Genomic DNA, 20,705 nt, shown 5'->3' on the forward strand with positions numbered 1-20,705 from the left:
CGTTGGAGAAATTGGATGTTAGGTGATGCATGAAATTAGATGATGCGTGTTCAATGAAATTGCATGTTGGATGTAATTTTGTACAGATTATATTCCCAATTATAGGGTTTATCCAATTTAAAAACGGAGCTCTTGTTGATGGGTGGATTGGTGGTTTCACGTTGGGGGTAGGACGTCTGATTTGCCATGGTTGTAGGTGTTGGTGGTTTCAATAGACGACGAGTCGTGCGGGTGTCATGATGTGTGGTGGTTGTGGTGTTGTTGGTAGCATTGTGAGAAGAGATAGACGAACAGGGGGGGGGGGGTTAGGAAAGAGACGGGGAAGGGGAAATAGAATAAAGACTTAAAAACTAAAATGAATTAAAATAATATTAGTTTACCTACTTAGCAAGTTATAAGTCATCTGGGATCCCATAAACGACAACGCCCCATGAAGTTATGACCTTCATTGGATTATTAATAGTTGGTACCTGTTTCGGGTAAAAACTTGTATTAGGTGGGAATGATCGAGATTAGGGTTGACGAAGGCCTGCTTGCTCGGAGACCTGCACAAAGCGAAGGTTAGACTACCCCGGGGTGGATCCGAGATCGCCCCTCCGACGATCAAGTCAGTAAGTGTATTAATTAATGGTTGCCAAGTGTGTTGTCTAGAATTGCGTACCTCAATAAATGGGGATCTACCCCGCATTTATAGGCGTTGAAAAGTGTGAGGAAATTCCCTGCCATGTAGGCACGGAATTTAAGGCTGGTGGGCCCCACTGGGAGGCTTCCATGCTGGAGGGGAGGATTTAGGCCTGATTACCGGGGGCCCAGGTTTGGGCCCAAAAATTAGCCCCACGCGAAATACATGGTGGGGCCTCGGTCGCCATCGTGTGTTTCGCGGAACCCAATGAGCCTTAGGCAACCTTAGCGGTCTCAAGGACCTCTTTCGAGATCGCGCAGGGGCCTCTTGAGTCAGGTTAACTCGAGGGACCTCCAAGACTGTGCTTCGAGATTGTTTGGGGGCCTTCGAGCCCCAGGAAACTCGAAGAGGTTCAGAGTTTTCGCTCGAGGTTGCTCCAGGGGCCAATGAGCCCCAGGCAATTCGAGGGACCTTAAGGACTTCGCTCGAGGTTACGTGAGGTTGACGACCCCTAGTCAACTCGAGGAGGTTCAGGGTTTTCACTCGAGGTTGCTCCAGGGACCAATGAGCCCCAGGCAATTCGAGGGACCTTAAGGACTTCGCTCGAGGTTACGTGAGGTTGAAGACCCCCAGTCAACTCGAGGAGGTTCAGGGTTCTCGCTCGAGGTTGCTCCAGGGGCAATTGAGCCCTAGGCAACTCGAGGAGGTTCAGGGTTCTCACTCGAGGTTGCTCCAGGGGCCAATGAGCCCCAGGCAACTCGAGGGACCTTAAGGACTTCGCTCGAGGTTACGTGAGGTTGACGACCCCCAGTCAACTCGAGGAGGTTCAGGGTTCTACCCGAGGCTCTTCAAGGGCCATGAGCCCTAGGCAACTCGGGGATTTTGGAGACCTTACTCGAGGTTGCTTTTGGTCGATTAGCCGTAAGCAACTCGAGGGGGTTCAGAGACTTCGTTCGAAGCTATCGACCGGGTTTGTATAACTTAAAGGAGTTCTGAGTCTTCGCTCGTGATTGTGGGGCTGATGAGCCACGGACAATACTGAGGAAGTAGCCTCACTCGAGATTACCCAGGCGTCCCTGGTTCACTCGAGGGGTATGACGCCGTGGCGCTTGACGGGCGTCAATCTCGATGATGAAGCCATTCGAGATATCCCTCACTCGATCAGGGTGAGGTGCCTAAGGGTAGGGCTTTGGCCTCCGTCTGGGCGCGACTGGCCCAGGGAGTTAGAGCTCCGGCGGATGGGTTTTTCGAAGAGCCCGAACATGCTTACGTTGGTCGAGCTAGGTTCCATAGCCAAGCTTCGGAGGAACCGGGTGGTGTCAGTCCAGGATGCTTAGCACTCTCTTGGGCTTTTGGGGAGGCCCATTGACGTGGCGTCTTGAGGTGGTCTGGAGTCTGTCGGAAGGTAAACCGTCCTTTTCAGGCGATCTATATAAGTGAAGACAGGTACTTTTTTTTGTCTCATTTGCGTTGCTCTGATCCTTTTGAGAATCTTGCCTTCTTTACGATCTCGAGAGCCTGAAGATCGATAGCCTTTCCTCGTGGTGCGGACGGATTTCGAGGGTGTGTCTTTAAACAAGGTACGATCTCTTTCTTTTCTTTTTATTGCCCTTATGGACCGCTCTTCATGGAGTCCCCCATCGATGGACCTGGGGAGAGCTTCTTCCAGCTCGGGGACCCCTCCTCCCCTCCTAGAACCTTTGTTCGACGGGGTATTCATCGGGGGGGTCCCTATGGTGTCCGTGGCTTTCGAGTGCATGGACCCTGCTCAGGTCCTTGACGCCCTACCATATACTCGAGCGACGGTTATCCGTGCTCTCTGGTGGGGAGGGGGAGCTAGATAATCCTCCCCACCTTGTTACAATTGCTCGATCCCGAGCCGTTAGGAGTTACTTAGATGATCTCCTCGATAACCAGGTTGTTCGAGTGATGGAAGAGAGTAACGAGAGTAATTCCCTTACCGCGAGCACCAGTGGTAGGAGCGAGGAGGACAACCTGCCCAAGGGAATAGCCCGCTTCCACAATCGAGGGCCGTTTATGGACTTTTTGTCGGATAACCTACGCTTTCTCGAAAGCTCATACTTCATCAGACACCCCTATGCTCTTTACATCCCGGAGCCTGTAGAGACGGTCTGCACTCCTCTCACGGGTTGCATAGCGGTATACAAAGCCCACCTCGAGGTGGGGCTGAGGTTTCCCATAGATCCCTTTATAATCGAGGTACTGGATTCTTATGGGCTGGCCTTGTGCCAACTGATGCCCAACAGTGTGGGCTCGATGGTTGGCTTCCTAACTATCTGCAAAATGATGGGTACCCAGCCTTCCTTGGTACTATGGAGGAATATGATGAAATTGGTCGTCATGTCCCCTCGTTCGAATGGAGAGGGCTGGTGGAGCTTCCAGGTCCGTTTTCCCTACAAAGTTGTGGGTACTATGCCATCGAATCAGCAGCACTTTCGCACTGAGTTTTTGTACGTATATCGAGCTGAGCCGTGGGATTTCCCAGTGGTTCCTTTGGTTGAGGGCCCCAATATGTGGATGAACAGGTCAGTGCCTCCCATGTCGAAGGAGGAGGCTCGGGTAGCCATTTATTGCGAGTGTCTTACCATCCTCGATAGGGGGGACAAGAAACAGGTGCCTCAGTACTGGAACCCTGTTGTGGATGACTTAAGCAATGAGCACTTCTTGTCGACAATGGGATTAAGCCTGGCCTATCCTCCGGGTAGGGACTTTGTATGCTTAAGGCCCTCGACCTGCCTCCGTTTTTAATGTACTAATCGCTTTCCTTTGTCTTTGGCAGTCATAGCTCGCCAAGAACTTGACGAGGAGATGCAGAAGCGCCTAACCGCCAACCAACGGGTTCAAGAGCAGCTTAAGATGAAGTTGTCGAAAGGCGAGATTAAAGTCCCCCGAGTCCCAAAGGTAACCTTTGCTCGAGTTATATCTTGTTTTAGTATGCTTGCTTTGTCTCACTCTTCCCTTTTTCAGGATCCTTCGAAGAGGTTGAAGATCCGCCCTCCAACGAGGTCTGCCATTATCGCGCCTCGAGAGGAGGCCGAGAGAAGAGTTGTTGAGGTAGAGGGCGCCCCTCGAGCTGCAAGGGAGGCTTCGAGGTCAAAGGGTAAATCGGCTGCGACCTCGGAGACTGGAGACTCCTTGGCTCAGGGGGAAGTACCTCCCCTCGCTAAGAAGAGAAAGGTGGTGGAGGCCGAAGAGGACCTTCGTGACTTCACTCAGAAGTCGACCCTTGAGAAGGCCGACCTCTTCGACTCGTTGGCCAAGAGGCTCGTTTCGAGGCCCGATTTGACGCTGATTTGGGGTCTGTTGGAGGAGGAGGAAGTCGAGCAGCTTCACTCTTCCTGGGTTGATGTAAGTTGGAATTTCTCCTGGGCCTAGTCTTTATTCTTCTGGTCCTTATTCTTACTTTTCTAACTTGGTTTGTTTCTTTCAGCACTCGATTCGTATGACGGTAATGAGTCATCGATACACCGCGAAGTACACCGGGTGCTGAGCTTTTTCTCGTTCGGCTACGAGGATCGTACTTACAGAATGGTCCGATACTGCGAGATAGACGAAAAGCGTTTCTCCTGGTAAAGGTGACACCAATTTGGGAAGGCTTGCGAGATGGTTCTTGAGTTGCTGGAATGCTTCTTCCACTGAACTACCCCATTCGAATGTTGATTGCTTTAAAGCTTGAAAAAGTGGAGGCTTTTATCAGCTGACCGAGATAGAAAACGCCCTAAGGCCGCCATGCAACCGGTTAGGCGCTGTACTTCCTTAACAGTTCGAGGGCTTTTCATTTCGATGATGGCCTGAATTTTATCGGGATTAGCCTCGATCCCCCGTTCATCGACGAGGAAACCTAGGCATTTCCCCCCTTTCACGCCGAAGACACATTTCTTCGGATTTAATTTCATGTTATGGGCACGAAGAGTTGAGAGTGTTTCCCTTAGGTCAGACACGTGATCCTCTTCTTTCCTGCTATTCACAATCATATCGTCGACATAAACTTCGACGTTACGACCGATCTGCTTCTCGAACATCTTGTTTACAAAGCGTTGATAGGTGGCTCCTGCATTCTTGAGGCCGAAAGGCATGACTTTATAGCAATAGACCCCCGAACTTGTGGTGAAGGCCGTATGGACTTGGTCCTCTTCAGCCATGGGAATCTGATGATATCCCGCATTGGCATCCATGAAGCTAAATAATGCATGACCGGCTGTCGAATCGACGAGCCTGTCGATCTTAGGGAGGGGGAAGTCGTCTTTTGGACAGGCCTTGTTCAGGTCTGTGAAATCGACACACATTCTCCATGTTCCATTTTGCTTCCGGACTAAGACCACGTTGGCCAACCACTCAGTATATTGGCATTCTCGAATGAACCCCGCGGCCAACAATTTCTGGACCTCCTCGGAGGCTGCTGCACTCCTCTCGGCTCCCTGGTGCCTGAGCTTCTGCTTGACTGGTCGATGCCCTTCCCGGATATTGAGTCGATGTACCATGAGGTTGGGGTCGATGCCAGGCATTTCATCGACGGAATAAGCAAAGACGTCCTGCAATTCCTTTATGACTTCCAGGATTTGGACCCTAGTCTCCTCGGGGACCTGTTTCCCTATTCGAACCGTGCGACCCCGCTCCTCGTCAATGTGTACCTCTTCATCTCGATCAGCGGGGGGAGGTCGCTCATACCGCTTTGGATTATCAGCCACGTAGAGTCCCATGACAGGGAGGGGCTCTTCTGGCTCGGGGCTCTTCCTCTTTCGAGTGGGTCCCTCCGTCTTGCTTTTCAGGCTATTGACGTAGCACTCGCGAGCAGACTTCTGATCGCCAAATAATTGAGCGACTTTCCCGTCGTCCCCTTCGAACTGCAGAAGCAATTGATACGTTGATATGGCTGCTTTTACTTTGTTGAGAGTAGGTCGTCCAATGATCACATTATAAGGGAGGCTGGTGTCGACCACGAGGTAGTCGACGACGACATTTCGGCCTGCCTTCTTTTCCCCCATCCGGGTCGGTAGCTTGACCGAGCCTAGCGGATGAACTGATTGACCTCCAAAACCCACCAGCGGCTGATCGATGGGACTAAGATCTTTTTCGCCGTATTTCAACTTCCTCAAACAATCCATAGTGATAATATCCGCGGAACTTCCACTGTCAATTAAAACGCGGCCCACCCGAAGGTTGGCAATCTTCATCTCGACAACCAGCGGGTCATCATGCGGGGTTTGTATTGGCCGGTGACTGTCCTTGAAGGTCATGGTCGGGCATGTGGCAGTTGAGTTTACATCACTTCCGTGTTTCAAGGTGTAGAGGTGTTTCTTGCGAGAGCGGCTGGTTAAGCCTCCTGAAGCAAATCCACCTGCGATGACATTGATGTATCCTGCGGTCTCGTCGCTTCGAGTTTGTTTTTCCGGGCGGGGCTCGACTTTGTTTTCCTTGGGGTCTTTCAGATACCGATTCAGCTTTCCTTCGTCAGCCAACTTGTCCAAGGCTCTTTTGAGCTCTCGACACTCTCTCGTGGTGTGGCCACACTCATGATGGAATTCACACCAGAGTTTCTTGTCTCGCTTATTGACAGATGTTCGAATTGGATGAGGCTTTGGCAAGGGGTACTTCCCTTTGATGTCTAGGTAGATTTCTCTTTGGTTCAGGTTGTATCGAGGGTCGTTCCAATGATTTCCAACCGAGGCTTCTTGTCTTTCTCTTTTCGAGGGCATCCCTGGGATTGTCTGCCCGTGGGTGTATTCATGCTTTTTTTCCCGGAGCTTGGCTCCTCGATTTTGCAGATATCGGAGGCTTGTATAAATTTCTGGGCCAGGTTCATGGCTTCTGAGAAGAAGAGGCTTCACTCTCGGCCAGCTTCAGTTTGAACCTACTCGAAGGGTATAGTCCTGACATAAGAGCGGTGAAGGCCACGCTATCCTGTAGGTCAGACACTTTGAGGGACTCCGCGTTGAACCTCTTGATGTAATCTGCTAAGTCCTCCTCCCTCCGTTGTCTGATTGACATGAGATCAATGCTGGTTTTCCGATGCCTCCTTCCTGCGATGAAGTTCTGCTTGAACGCCGTTTCGAGGGCGGTGAAGCTCGATATACTCCGTAAGGCAGCTCGGTGAACCAAGTTAAGCCAGGCCTTTCAGGGTGGTGGGAAAGAATTGCACCATGCGGCCTCACTGCTGGTCTGGACGCTCATTTGTGCTTGAAGGCGGCTAGGTGGTCGATGGGTCAGTTGTCCCGTCATAATGGTCAATCGGGGGAACCTTGACCTTTCGAGGGGTAACACGCTCTCATAATATTCTCGTTGAATGGTGTGGTGAATCCAGTTCCCCATTGAAGACTTGATCCATGACTGGACTCGAAGCTCGACGACCGTTGCCTATGGCCCCATCGGCGCCGAGGCTCTTTCTCTTGTCGAGGCTCATGTACCTGAGGTTCCTTTCCATGTTTCTCTTGCTCTCGAGGCTCTTTCTCTCGAGGTTCCCCCTCTCGAGGTTCCCTCTGCTCCCGGTTAGGGTGGGGGTTGGCGTCCTTTGCCTTGGACTGACCCCTTTTTTCATTTAAGATGTCCCGGCGTCGCGTTGTCGTTCCTCCTGTAACGTTCGTTGATGACATGTCGGGCATCCCTTTCCGGGGGCGGCCTGAGCTGCCCGTCGAGACACCCGTGATGAACCCGGGGGATCGAGGGCAATGACCTGCGGCTGATCTTGGTTGTCCGCTTGATGACCTGTGATTGGCCGAGGTCGTGGAGGTGGAGGATTCCTGTTCGAAGTTCCTTCTCCTCCCACTTGGAAATTTAGCATCAGGGCTCGGAGGCCACGTTCGAAGTTGTCGCTGAGACGATCAGCTAGTTTGAAGGTCCTGCTGGGTGACCGGATGAGGACTGGTGTGCTCGAGGAGTTGAGGACCCCTGGAGTTGGGCAGTCCTATCTCGAGGTATCCTAAATTCACAGCACTCGCCCCTCTCGAGGTTGATTTCCTGAGGACATGCTGATTACGAGCCGAGAGCATGGGACGAGACGGGGTCTCCGGCCGTCTCGTCCGCCACTTCAGGAGATGGCGCTCTCGAGCGGTTAGAGGAGCGGGAGCCCTCTGCCTCCTTTGGTTTCTCCGAGTGATGGCCATGACTTTTAGTTCGATTCCCCAAGACGGCGCCAACCTGTTTCGGGTAAAAACTTGTATTAGGGGAATGATCGAGATTAGGGTTGACGAAGGCCTGCTTGCTCGGAGACCTGCACAAAGCGAAGGTTAGACTACCCCGGGGTGGATCCGGGATCGCCCCTCGACGATCAAGTCAGTAAGTGTATTAATTAATGGTTGCCAAGTGTGCTGTTTAGAATTGCGTACCTCAATAAATGGGGATCTGCCCCGCATTTATAAGCGTTGAAAAGTGTGAGGAAATTCCCTGCCATGTAGGCACGGAATTTAAGGCTGGTGGGCCCCACTAGGAGGCTTCCATGTTGGAGGGGAGGATTTAGGCCTGATTACCGGGGGCCCAGGTTTGGGCCCAAACAGTACCTATTAAAAAGAACCGCTCATATAGTTGAGCCCTATAACGTCAATTTTTCCGTTCAATTATTGTTCTATATCTACAAAATCATGTAAATATATTAGTTTTATCTTTTACTAAATATATAATATGTCATTCCTTTATAACTATTTATATGTTGGTAATATTCAGAGTATATTTCGCTAACATGATATTTTAAAGTATTGGAATTGATACATTTTATAAAAATCTAAATAATAGTTGATATATTATGAAAGAGAGGCAAGTAAGTTTCTTTCTCTCTTGTATTAACTAGCTAACATAAATTTATATTATTAGACTTATTAGTTATTGTTATCAAAATAAAACCAAAATAATAACTTGAATTAGCCAAAAACCTTAGTTAAATTAGCCAGCAAATATCACTTAAACTAATTAACCAAATATAAAATCAAGAAAAAAATACAGAAATCTAAGGAAAAAAAACCAATGCAAATAACATCAGAAATTACAAAGAAATTAACAACGAAATACAACAAAAATCTAAATATGAATATAGGAATTAATAACGAAATTTTAAAAAAATAGGTACAGAAAATAACAATAAAATAGCAAACATACACACAAAACACAACCCCTCCAACAACAACAAAAACAATAGTAAGAGGGTGTGAGAGAGAAGTAGGAAGGGAGACTAGGCGGCGCTAGCTGCAGTGGCAGACGGTTGGACTACGAGGATAAAGAGACGAAAAAGGAGTGAAATGAGTGGGTGAGAGTGGGAATATGAAATAATAAACTCAGAAAGCCACCGAGAGTTTAGGAGGTTTTCTGGGTGGGAAATATGGGTTCGAGGAGAGAGATGAGGCAGAAGCTGATAGCTTAGGAGACGATCTAACATTTGAGTTTGTTTTATGGCTTGTATCTAACGGTTAATATTTATGATCAATGTGCTTTGTGTTATTTTCTTGTGTGCCCTTGATTATGATGATCTAACGGTTTAGATATTTCTCATCAGATGGTTTTGAATTATGGCTTAAGAAAACAAATGATCATGCCAATATATTATTCAAAATAGCTAAACCCCATGCTCCAAGTCCCTAAATCCCAAATCCCATACACTAGAACCCTATTTTCAAATAATAATATAGTTATTTATAGTCATAATTAATATATCCAAAAAAAATTAATCAAATTTTGTTCGTGTCAATTATCTATTGTGAATTTGGATTTTAAAATCGGATCCCAACTGACAAGTTTGGATAATGAGATCATATTGGATCAATAGATTTTGGGGTTGTATTTGAGCTTAAGGATACAAAAACAAATAATATTTCAGATTAGATTGCAATTGGGCTAATTCTAAAGGAAAGCTTAACTAGAAAAACTCTAATTATGGACATTCCACCAGTTTCATTACCAATTTTTCATTAATCCACAGTGGTCCTAAGTTTGGGATGTTTTACAAAAATGGTCTTAGATGAGCTATTACATCATGTAAAGTGTCCAAAACCACCACACCCTTCCTCTCCCACCCCAAAACTGCCATAAGCTGGTCAATACCCCATCCCCTCACCTGCCCCCCCCCCCTCCACCCTCGAAATCCACTCCCTATCCACCCCCACCCTGAAACTGCCACCATCAGCCTCCCTTTCCCAAGCCACCCCCTCCACCACCCCCAAAAATTGGGCAACAAACACCACAAAACCACTGCAACACCAATGAGGAAGAAGGAGAAATGAATTAAGAGATCAGCTTACTGGAGAGGCAACAACTAGTCAAGCGGCGACAAACTAGTGGAGCACCACCTACAGATGCATTAGGACCGATTACGGGGGAGGGCTTTCAGGGTTGGGAGGGGAGGGGAGGGGATTTCTTGGGTGGCAGGGAGGGGGTTTTGGAACTCTCTTTCTATATTTGTGTGATTTCTATTTAGAACTATTTCTTTTGGCAGAAGAAATCCCACAAGTGCAATTATGTTGCTTGTGTGGAATGAGTATAGGAATCGTGCTTAAGAGGTAATACTAGTTTTATATGATTCATGTTAATATATGCATGAACTCCTATTGTATGATGTTAGGAAAATAGTTTTTTTTTTTTTTTTTGACATCAACAAAAAGTACAAACTTACTCTAAATTAAACCTATTAATACGACAAGTGCTAGCTATCGTATGGGCCTTGTGAACTTGATCCCTTCCTACCTTCATAATACGACAACTAGGAAGGGAAGCTGCATCTTCACGAATATCCTGCAAGGTATGACATATGGATATGTCTGCTGTCGCTTGATAAGCCAGGTATCGAACAAGAAATTATGAGTCCGTGATGATCAGTATACTGGTAAAGCTTGTAGTGCGGGCCCACTGAATGGCGTAGAGGCATGCCACAGCCTCGGTTTGAAGGGCTGAATTCGCATACAAGAATTTGCCTTGTTGTTGAAATGGTCTCGTGTGTTGCATCGCACTCCATCCAACGCCTCCATCTCGAGTCATTTTATCCCACGAACCATCTATTTGGATAACGACGTACGGAATGTCCATTTCTCTTTGTCCTAGATCAGCTAAGATAAACCCCGGGGGAAGATCGTAATTTGGGGCCGGAGGAGGGGTTCTCCTTGGAGCATCATCCCCTATGAACCTTGTATGCTGATCATTGCTCTCCGTAACATAAACATTTAGGTGCTTTAACATTTAGGAAAATAGTTTTATGAAAGTATGCTTATAGAATCAAATCACAGCAGTAAGCTCATCTACAATAATTTTAATATTTTGTTTTAGTTATTTAAACTAGTACTTGAGCTCGGACGTTGCCCCGAGTTGGTATTTGTTTTCGAACTTGATAGGCATTTTTTTGCCATTCCCACTAAAATATATTACTGGAAAACTCAACATTTAAAAGGTACAAATACAACAATATGGACGCTTAAGTAATGATTAAAAGTTGATTGAGATGGTAACTATGTCATGTATAATAGCAAGATGTTACAGGTTCAAAGCTTGTTGCAAACTAATTTTCAAAGTTTGATATTTTGTTTTAGTTATTTAAACTAATAGCTTCAATAAGATTTTTTTTTTTATTTCATGACTGATTATAAAATGAATGGCATCAATAATATTGATTTAGAAGTTCATAAATAAGCCTCAAATAATATTAGAGTTCACGATTAAAGCAATTCATGTACTTTATTCTGAAGTTTCTTTATATGAGCCTACATTGATAAAACCATTATGGCAACTTATTGACTTTAAAGCTCTCCAACACACAATTTTTGACCATTAATATATTTAATTTATCTTTCAATACCAATTATACAATGAGTTCGTATTGTGTCGGAGTCGTCCGACACAATATTCTCGTCGTACCACTTCAGTTAGAAGCACTTGTGCTTCAGTTAGACTTACTTGGGTTTCAGTTGGTCTTTATTTTTTTTTCAGGTAGTCTTCATTTTTTTCAGTAGTCTTCATTTTTTTCAGGTAGTCTTCAATTTTTTTCAGTTAGTCTTCTTTTTTTTTCAGTTGGTTCTTGTGCTTCAGTTAGACTTACTTGGGTTTCAGTTGGTCTTTATTTTTTTCAGGTAGTCTTCATTTTTTTTCAGTTAGTCTTCATTTTTTTTCAGTTAGTCTTCTTTTTTGTCGGTTAGTCTTACTTTTTTTTCAGTTAGTCTTAAGTTTTTTTCAGTTAGTCTTAAGTTTTTTTCAGTTAGTCTTACTTTTTTTTCAGTAAGTCTTCATTTTTTTTCAGTTAGTCTTCATTCTTTTTTAGTTAGTCTTCATTTTTTTTCAGTTGGATGTCTTCTAAGTTCAGTTACTTGCCATACCAAGTATTTTTCTCTCTCCACTTTCTCTATCTTCTTCGCCTCTTTCTCAGTCTCTATCTTCTCTTACTAACTCTATCTCTCCTCCATTTAACAAAAAGTACACATGTCTTAAGTTCAGTTAGTCTTTCCAGTGATTCAAGAATGTGTTGGAATATAGACCTAACCTTATCAGTATCAGGGTGTGTAGCAGGTTGTATTTTGCGCTTCTCAAATTCTCCATTTTCATTCTCACGAGTTGTTGACATCATCACATACTGCTTCCTTCCTGTATATGGCACAACTACTGGGTGCACATAATGGAAAGCAATCAATACACTTCACTTAATCAACTATTTCTTGCTTTGCAGGAAGCGAGTTGTGTTTGGAGTCCAGCCAACTGGAGCTTTACATCTTGGGAATTATCTCGGCGCCATTAAAAATTGGATTTCTCTTCAGGTTGCTTTTCATCAATCATACCAGAAGAAGATGAAGGAGCAGCGGCGCGGCGACGGCGGAGGAAGAAGATGAAGGAGCAGAGTCGTCATTTTCGCGGCTTCGTCCGACGGAACATATTGGGTCAGATGGTCTGACCCAATAGTTTCACATTATACAATATTAATATTTTTTGAAAAATACAAATTGAAATAAATCCAATATTTCACATACTAACGTATGATTTATTTGTTATTCGAAAGACATAGTCATCTTATCGAAAAAAAGAAGCATAATCATGAATCATGATATGCATTGAGTGGGTTCATTGATAAACCTTCTAGTCCCAAAGTACAAGATCATATTTCCTATCTTTGATTATGAAATTGAATAACTGACTGCAATAGAAGCCAGGTTACAGCCATTGATCGTAAAGCAATCAGCACTAAAATCATTTTAAGGGTTAATTTTTTTACTATTAGGAGAAATATCCGACTCTTTGACAGCAAGAGGTTCATACCATTCAGGGAGAAAGCCAGCAGCTCTCCTTGCTTCTACATTGAAAGGAGGTTTCAAGGGCCCCCTGAAATAAGTTCTAACTGTTGCGTGAAATTTCTGAATGACTTCGACATCAACCTGTACTTGCTTATTTCTGCTCTCATCAGTTTGAGCAAGATCTGTAGATCTCAAGCAAAGATAATTGAACCATTTAACCCCAGCAGCACAATGAGTGATCTCTTCGGGATAAATCACTGTTTCAAGTAAATCTGCTGTTTTATGATCACCACCAGCACGGAAACGAGCAACTGTTGTTGGCATCACATCAAGTCCTCTGGCCTGTCGACAATGAAGGATAAACAACATTCAGCAGAGAGACAATTGAACAAATATCACATAGCATAGCAGTCAGAGAATGAAAACTTACATGACATAGAAATTTGAATATGCTAAGATGATTACATTTGTCATGATATGATAAACAGAAGTGTCGTATCTCATGTGCTTTCTCAATAGTTGAATCGTGAAGCATGCTAAACTCAAATGAAAATGATGAAAATACTACGTCTTTACATTTTTTATTACCTAAATGTTCATTTTGTTAAGGAGAGTTAAGCCATTAAATCTCAAACTAAACCCTTGCAATTGTTTATGCATCAGGTTTGTAACACCAATGTCACCATTATTCGCTAGTAGAATTTCGTTAACCCCAGCATATCTTGGTTACTCCTCCTCAATGCAGTAAAGCAAGAAATTCTCTATTATTCAGGCTGTTTATTATTGGTTCTTCTGTTTCTGAATCCTCGTCCACTGTGCCCTTGGATAGATAATATGCACCAGTCAACCCAGACTTGCAAAGCATAATTATATTTACCTGACAAGGTTATTTAAGCAAAACGATGCTCTGTTGGACCATAATTGGGTATTCCGCTCTCCTTGCATTTGTCAAAGTAGCTGATCTTTGATGTTTTCTGGAAAGCTAGAGTTCAGGATGGCAGCTATAGCAGGAGTAGCGAGGAACGAAAGGGACTCTGAGCTTAAGGTTTTTGGCAAATGGCTGTGTTGAATCCTCATGATAATGGAGGTGTAAGCCATTGGACTTTTACTGGTCCAAGCATCTCACAAGAGGACCCTTACCATCTTTGCTTTGGATAAACAGCAACCAGTGTAATAAGAGAAGAAATATGTCATTCTTCACTCTTTTTATTCCTTTTATGATGTCACTAGTCCCACGAAGATCAGCCTAGAAACTGCAGCCACTACTGCTTTGGAATGATTAATAATGTGCTGTACTATTTTTGTCTTTTAGCTTATTGCTCCTAGGTAGTTTTAGTAGTGCTACTATATTAAGCTGCTTGATCGTTGCTCTCTAGGGTTCTCATAATCAAAATATCTGAAGACTACTTTCACCTCATCAACTGTATTTCTTCTCCTCTCTTCTGCATTTGTTGTGTCATTCATTGTTGCAGGTGTAAACTGTTATTGACTGATTATTCAGGGAATCAATCAGTTATCATGGTATCAGATCTGGGTGCTGTTAGCTGCAACTTAACATTCACATTCAAAGATTTCTTCTTTGAGACCCTCAAAAAAACTCATCTTTGAATATTATTTCAGTCTCTCTTCTTTCTTATCTATCTGATTCTTTCTTTTCCCTCTTGATTCATCAAAATGTCAAGACTTTTTTCACAGATATGCAGCACTCTTTTTTTCTAGATCCTTCAGATAGTGCCGCCTCAATCTCTGTGGATAAACTGCAGGGAGCTGCATTCTACAGGTCACGGAGAAGCAGTATGGAGATTAATCTGTCTTCAAAGAGGAAACTGGGCTTTATAACTGGCACTACAGTCAAAGACACCACAGATAAGGTAAAATCTGAACTTTGGGGCATATGCAATAACATGGTTGTAGGTTGGATTCATCATAATGTGTCACCGGCTATAAAAAAGTCCATATTGTATGTAAACAATGCTAACAACATCTGGAAACAATTGGAAACAAGATTTGCTCTCGCAAATGGTTCTAGAAAATACAAAACAAAAATTTGTATGAAACCAAACAAAATCTGTCATCTGTAAATGACTATTACACTGCATTGACCATGACTTGGGATGAACTGGAATGTATGACCTTGATGCCTGTGATGTTAACCCTACTCCTGAAATACAAGAGTCTATCGATGCTGTGAGCTCTCAAATATGGACCTCAAAAGAAGCCGAATACTCATGATGAGTCCCCTACCAAGTGTAGAAACTGCTTGCTCTGTGTCGCAGCAGGAAGAGTCTGAAAGAGAAGTTCTAAAATCTCAAAAACCGGAGATATAGATTTCTGCTATGGATGGTAGATATCAAAATGAAAGATCAATTTCTTGCAAAGCATGTGGGAAGGTAGGACATACTGTTAATAAGTGCTGGACAATTGTGGCACCACAAAAGGAACAAGTGGGAATGGTTAATCCCAAGTGGAACTACAGCAAGCCTAACTATCCTGAAGTAGCTATTAATGTGTCACGGGAGGACTCAGGACTCCTACACACTCGGCAACAGTTAGATCAAATAGCAAGACCGATCCCTGCTATATCAACTCAAATGCAAATCAGAGAACATGAGGCAGATAAAGATATCGATGCTCATTTATCTGGCATGATTTCGTGTTTTCAGGCCTCATGTGCATCAAATGAGTCTCATGTGCATCAAATGAGTGGATCATTGATTCAGGTGCTTCTGATCACATGAATCCATGTCTACAACACATGAGGAAAGTCATTGTGATGATGGATTGTCCGCGCTCAATATGCCTACTAGAGCTACTGATGCTAAGATCACTCACATGGGAAAAGTTGATGTATCACCTGAGTTGTAGTTGGAGAAGGTATTGTGTGTGCCCAATTTTCAATATAATTTGCTAACTGTTTAGAAATTGGAGAAAGATAGCAATTATGAAATAGAATTCCTACCTGAATATTGGATCATTAGAGATAGAACCACAAAAAGGGTGAAGAAGATAGGACAGGCTAAAAATGGTTTGTACTATTTGTGTGCTCACAATAAACCTAGCCAAAAACTCCTTCCACTCAAAATAACACGCAAACTCATTACCAACCTCACTCTCTCCTGTCCACAAAGAAACCTCCACAAAATTCACCAAAACCCTCTGAGTCTGAACTCACCCAAAACCAAACCTCACCAGTTTGCTCTTTGGCATCACAGATTGGAACAACTCATCTCCACCCACCGTCCTTTTGCTTCATGACAACTCTCACTGAAAACGTAGGCCCTACCACTTTCAGGCAAGCAGAAGACAATGAAACATGGATAGTGACACATTGCCTCCTGGCAGGCTGTACAAAACAAAGTACAATGCTAATTGAACAGTAGAAAGGAGCAAGTCAATGATAGTGATACTTGGATGTAATCAAAAATATGGAGAGGATTACATAGAGCTATTTGCACTAGTTGCGAAAATGTCAATTGTAAGAGTTGTGCTTGCTGTTGCAGCTGGACAAGACTGGTACGCGACTCAAATGAATGTTACCAATGCGTTTTTACATGGAGCATTATGTGAGAATGTGTACATGAAGATCCCACAGGTGGTAGCAGAATGACACTAAATGACGTTCCTCGAAAATCAACTGGAAATCTTGTGTACAAACTACAAAAATTCCTCTATGGATTGAAACTGGCATCAAGGCAATGGTTCTCTAAATTGTCACACTCTCATGACATTTGGTTTTGCAGAGTCAAAAGCAGATTACAACTTCTTCACAAAACAACATCACTGAGGTGTTGTTGATCTATGTTGATGACTTGCTGATCTTAAAAAATAGCAAGCACAACATAAACACACTTAAGCAAATGCTCAGTGACACTTTTCAGATGAAGGATGTAGGTGAACTAAGATGCTTCCTAGGGTGGAGATAGACACGTTCAGAGTTGGTTTCTTTGTGTCACAAAAGAAGTACACCTTAGACTTGCTAAAGGAATATGGGTTAATTGGTGCTAAGCCTCTACAACTTCCCATGGATCTTAATCTCAAACTGACAACTGAAAAAAAGGTGAGCCCATTCCCTCACCAACTACTTATTAGAGGCACTTAGGCAAAGTTATAGTACAATAATAAGACCAGACATAGCATTCACAGTTTAGTTGCTAAGCCAACATATGCACATGGCTACAAATGTCCATATGCAGGCTGCTAGAGACTTCTAAGGTACTTACTCGGATCCTATTCCCAAAGAATTGTGCTAGCCTCATCATCAGGGGCCACACTTACAGCATACTAGTTGTCCTATGTCAAGAATATCCATTTCAGGGTATTGCATTCTTATTCTTTTAGGACAATGCTGACAATTCCCAATATCTTGGAAGGTCAAGAAGCAAACTATGGTAGCAAGATCATCAGCCTAGGCTGAATACAGATCAATAGTAATTACCACAAGTGAAGTCACTTGGCTCACTACTTTACTGAAAGACTTGGGTCTTAAGGATTTGCCACCAGCAACTCTAAAATGTGACAATCAAGCTGCATTAGCAATTACAGCTAATCCGTTTCTACACGAGAGGTCCAAGCACCTGGAAAGCACTTCAGAGATAAGCTACAATATGGTGAAATAGCTACTGAATATGTTCCATCAACAGATCAAGTGGTGATATTCTCACAAAGATCCTAATAGTGACTCAACACCAACATCTACTGGCCAAGCTTGAGGGGGCGTAAGAAGAGAAGAAATATGTAATTTCTTCTTGTTACTCTTTTTATTCCTTTTAGGATGTCACTACTCAGGAAGATCAGCCTAGAAACTGCAGGTCTGCAGCTATTACTCCTTTAGACTGATTAATTATGTGCTGTACTATTTTTGTCTTTTAGCTTATTGCTTCTAGCTAGTTTGTCTAGTAGTGCTACTAATTAAGCTGCTTGTAATCGTTACTCTCTACTCTCTAGGGCCCTCATAATCAAAAAGTCTGGAGACTACTTTCACCTCCGCACCTCTATTTCTTCTCTTCTCTTCTGCATTTGTTGTGCTATTCATTGTTGCAGGTGTACACTGTTATTGACTGATTGTTCAGGGAATCAATCAGTTATCACAGTGAGAACAATAAACCACCATATTCTGTTTAGAAGTGAGCTGAGAAACGTTATTTGGATTATCGGGGAATAAAAACACGATTTTCAGACTGTCAAATACTATTTGAAAAGAGGATCATAAAAATATTTGAAAACCTTTGCGGCCTTGTTTTGACACCATAAACCATGGCCATAGCAAAGAATAGGAGAAAGCTTTCGCTCAACAATGTTGTAATTCCAACGAACCTGATAAGAACATCTTAATATCAGACTTAAGTAACGTTTACCAGAAAAAGCAGGTTTCCACAGCAACCTTAGCATATGATGCGTGGTCTTTGTATTTCTAACTTAATGTACTGTCCTGTCCACTTTTCTAGTAAAAGAAAACGAAAAAAAGATGAGCAATATGATGAGTGCTCTATGGCGTAGAGAAGGAAACACCTAAAGACACTTGAAAGTGGCCAACTCTAGGATCACAGTACAGGAAAAACAAATATTTAATAATAGTATGTATGAATAAACGAACGATACCTCATGGACGCAATGTTCAATTGCTAACCGCGCCATGAGGTCTTTTGATGTTGCAGTGGCCGAGTCCCATAGTCCATCGTGGGCCGGCAAAGCACCATAAGAAGAGCCCAGTTCCTCAAGCCGGGTAGCAAGAAGGCTGAAGTGTCTGCCTTCATCCTGAGCTACTTTGACAAAATCTGTAAAAAATTCCCTTGGCATTGTCTGTTGTTTGCCAAAGCGAGCAATAATATCCTAAAACACAACAGTGAGATAGGAGTTAGATGACAACACAACAGTAGCCGAAGGAAAAATGTGTTGAATAATGATAAATCAAGATGTAAGCAAACTATGACAGAACAGAAAGCACAGCAAGAAGAAGCATATAACTCATCAAGATAGCTAAATTTAGGCTCCATTTGATTGGACTGCAAACATTTTCAATGTCAAATGATTTTCCCGGAAATAAATTTCCATCAAAAATGTTTTTCCATCCAACCAAACACACTGAGACTGGAAAAAGCAAAAATGTTTACCACCACCGGGAAAACTATTTTCCACCCTTTACAAACCAATCAAAGGAAAATAGGCAAACTACTTTTCCACCAAAATATTTTACACTCAACCAAACACACTTTTCGACTCAAAATCAAAACCGAAAAACAGAGACGAAAGGGGCAAAACTAAATCAGAAAATTGAATTAAATATGATCCAAAATTACCCATGACAAGTCAATGGCCCAACTCTCGATATGGACAAGACTATGAATGATTGCTTGACGGCTCTGGAGGCTCCCAGCTCTGCCCAGCTTAGGCATCAGACTCGGCGATACCAACTTAACCTGCATATAAAAAGAAAACACAAATAATTAGAATCTCTCTTTGGCATTGAATCAAACAGAAACAGGTGATATACAATATGATTACGTTAGTGAGGCGGGCAGGACGGTCGGGGATGTGAAGGTCGATGGAAGGATGGTAAGGTTGAGAAATGACGCCTTGGAGCCATTTGCACGCAATAGCGTCGCCAAGTTTAGCCTTTTCAACGGGGTCCGCTGTGTTGAGCACTCGTAAGGCTGCTTCCACTAAAGTTTCACCCCCGTCACTCGGAATGTTTGACTCCAACTGGCTCATGTTTCTCTCTCTATCAAGCATCAACTTACTATTAACTTATAAGTCTCCCGCCCCTGTCTGCTTCTAGCCGTCTAGTATGTCACACAACGGCTGCGATTGGTGAATTAAGCCGATAGTGGATTATATGTTTGGCCGAATGAATCACCAAATTTTTTTGTCTTATAACAGTGGGTCAGATACTCAGATTACATGAGATAAGTCAAAGTTTTTCGTAATTTATACTATTTTTTGTCTATAAGTATCATAACTTGTACTTTTATGTGAGGAACTGTTTTACAAATTGTTTTCGTCCATAACTTCCAGTAAAAAGGGAATCCGGTTGTTCACAGGTGCCAAAAGAAACTTTCACGCATTGACTTCAATTTTCAGGTTGTAGGATTAGGGGCGATAATGAGCCCGACAAGCTCGCGAGCAGCTCGGGCTCGGCTCGGTCAAAGCTCGGCTCAAGCTCGGGCTTGGCTCGAGACTTAAACGAGCCGAGCCGAGCTAGGCAAAGCTCGGCTCGTAAAGCTCGTGAGCAGCTCGTTTATTATTTTTATATTAAAAAAAATATTTATATTAAAAAAATATTTTATATTAAAAAAATTTAATACTAATTTATATTTTAATTTAGATTATAAATTATATTCCTCTGTTTCTAAATAAGTGCAACATTTCTTGTTTTCACGTTTGTCAATGCATTATTTTAACCATTAATATCTTTAATTATCAATAAGTAAAAATTATAAAAAGTTGATATTAAAAAATTTCACATGTTAAGACGAATCTAACAAGATCCCACATGACTATGTTTTCCTAAAATGTAAATCACCAAAGTTAATTAAAGTTTAAACTGTGAATAGTAAACACTATGCAAATGTTGCACTTATTTAGAAACGGAGGAAGTATATTTTAATTTTTGATCCAACTTCACCTCTACTCCACTAGGCACTAAAGTCCCACATTGGTTAAGAAAATAAGGATCAACCTTATTTTCTTTATAAATAGCTACTACTCCTTACTCAACTTAAAGTTTAATTTTGTATCTCCTTGGTTGGACAACAAAAACTATACTTTATTTTCTTCATAGAGAAGTATATATTTTTAAATAGTTGATTATTTAATACTTAAAATATTTGATAATTTTTTCTTTAGCAAAGTCTGGAGTCCCACATTGAAATTTTAACAAG

At 42.9% G+C, this 20,705-nt stretch overlaps 1 protein-coding gene and 1 long non-coding RNA gene across 2 annotated transcripts; one reads left to right on the top strand and one right to left on the bottom strand.

Moving 5' to 3' along the window:
* The first annotated feature begins 11,599 nt into the window (after window positions 1–11,599).
* Window positions 11,600–17,816, top strand: LOC104907299 (uncharacterized). The gene is made up of 2 exons (XR_791997.4): window positions 11,600–12,112; window positions 12,270–17,816. It is a non-coding gene; the product is annotated as an uncharacterized LOC104907299 (long non-coding RNA).
* LOC104907298 (uncharacterized) lies at window positions 12,608–19,774 on the bottom strand. Its single transcript, XM_010696213.4, has 4 exons — window positions 19,330–19,774; window positions 19,125–19,244; window positions 18,427–18,657; window positions 12,608–13,170 (listed from the first exon to the last, which is right to left on the bottom strand). Exons 1-4 carry the CDS (start codon window positions 19,555–19,557, stop codon window positions 12,790–12,792), a joined length of 960 nt encoding a protein of 319 aa, XP_010694515.1. The 5' UTR covers window positions 19,558–19,774; the 3' UTR covers window positions 12,608–12,789.
* Window positions 19,775–20,705: the final 931 nt, after the last annotated feature.

This window comes from Beta vulgaris, chromosome 4 (genome assembly GCF_026745355.1).
Source record: "Beta vulgaris subsp. vulgaris cultivar EL10 chromosome 4, EL10.2, whole genome shotgun sequence".
Taxonomy (NCBI): domain Eukaryota; kingdom Viridiplantae; phylum Streptophyta; class Magnoliopsida; order Caryophyllales; family Amaranthaceae; genus Beta; species Beta vulgaris.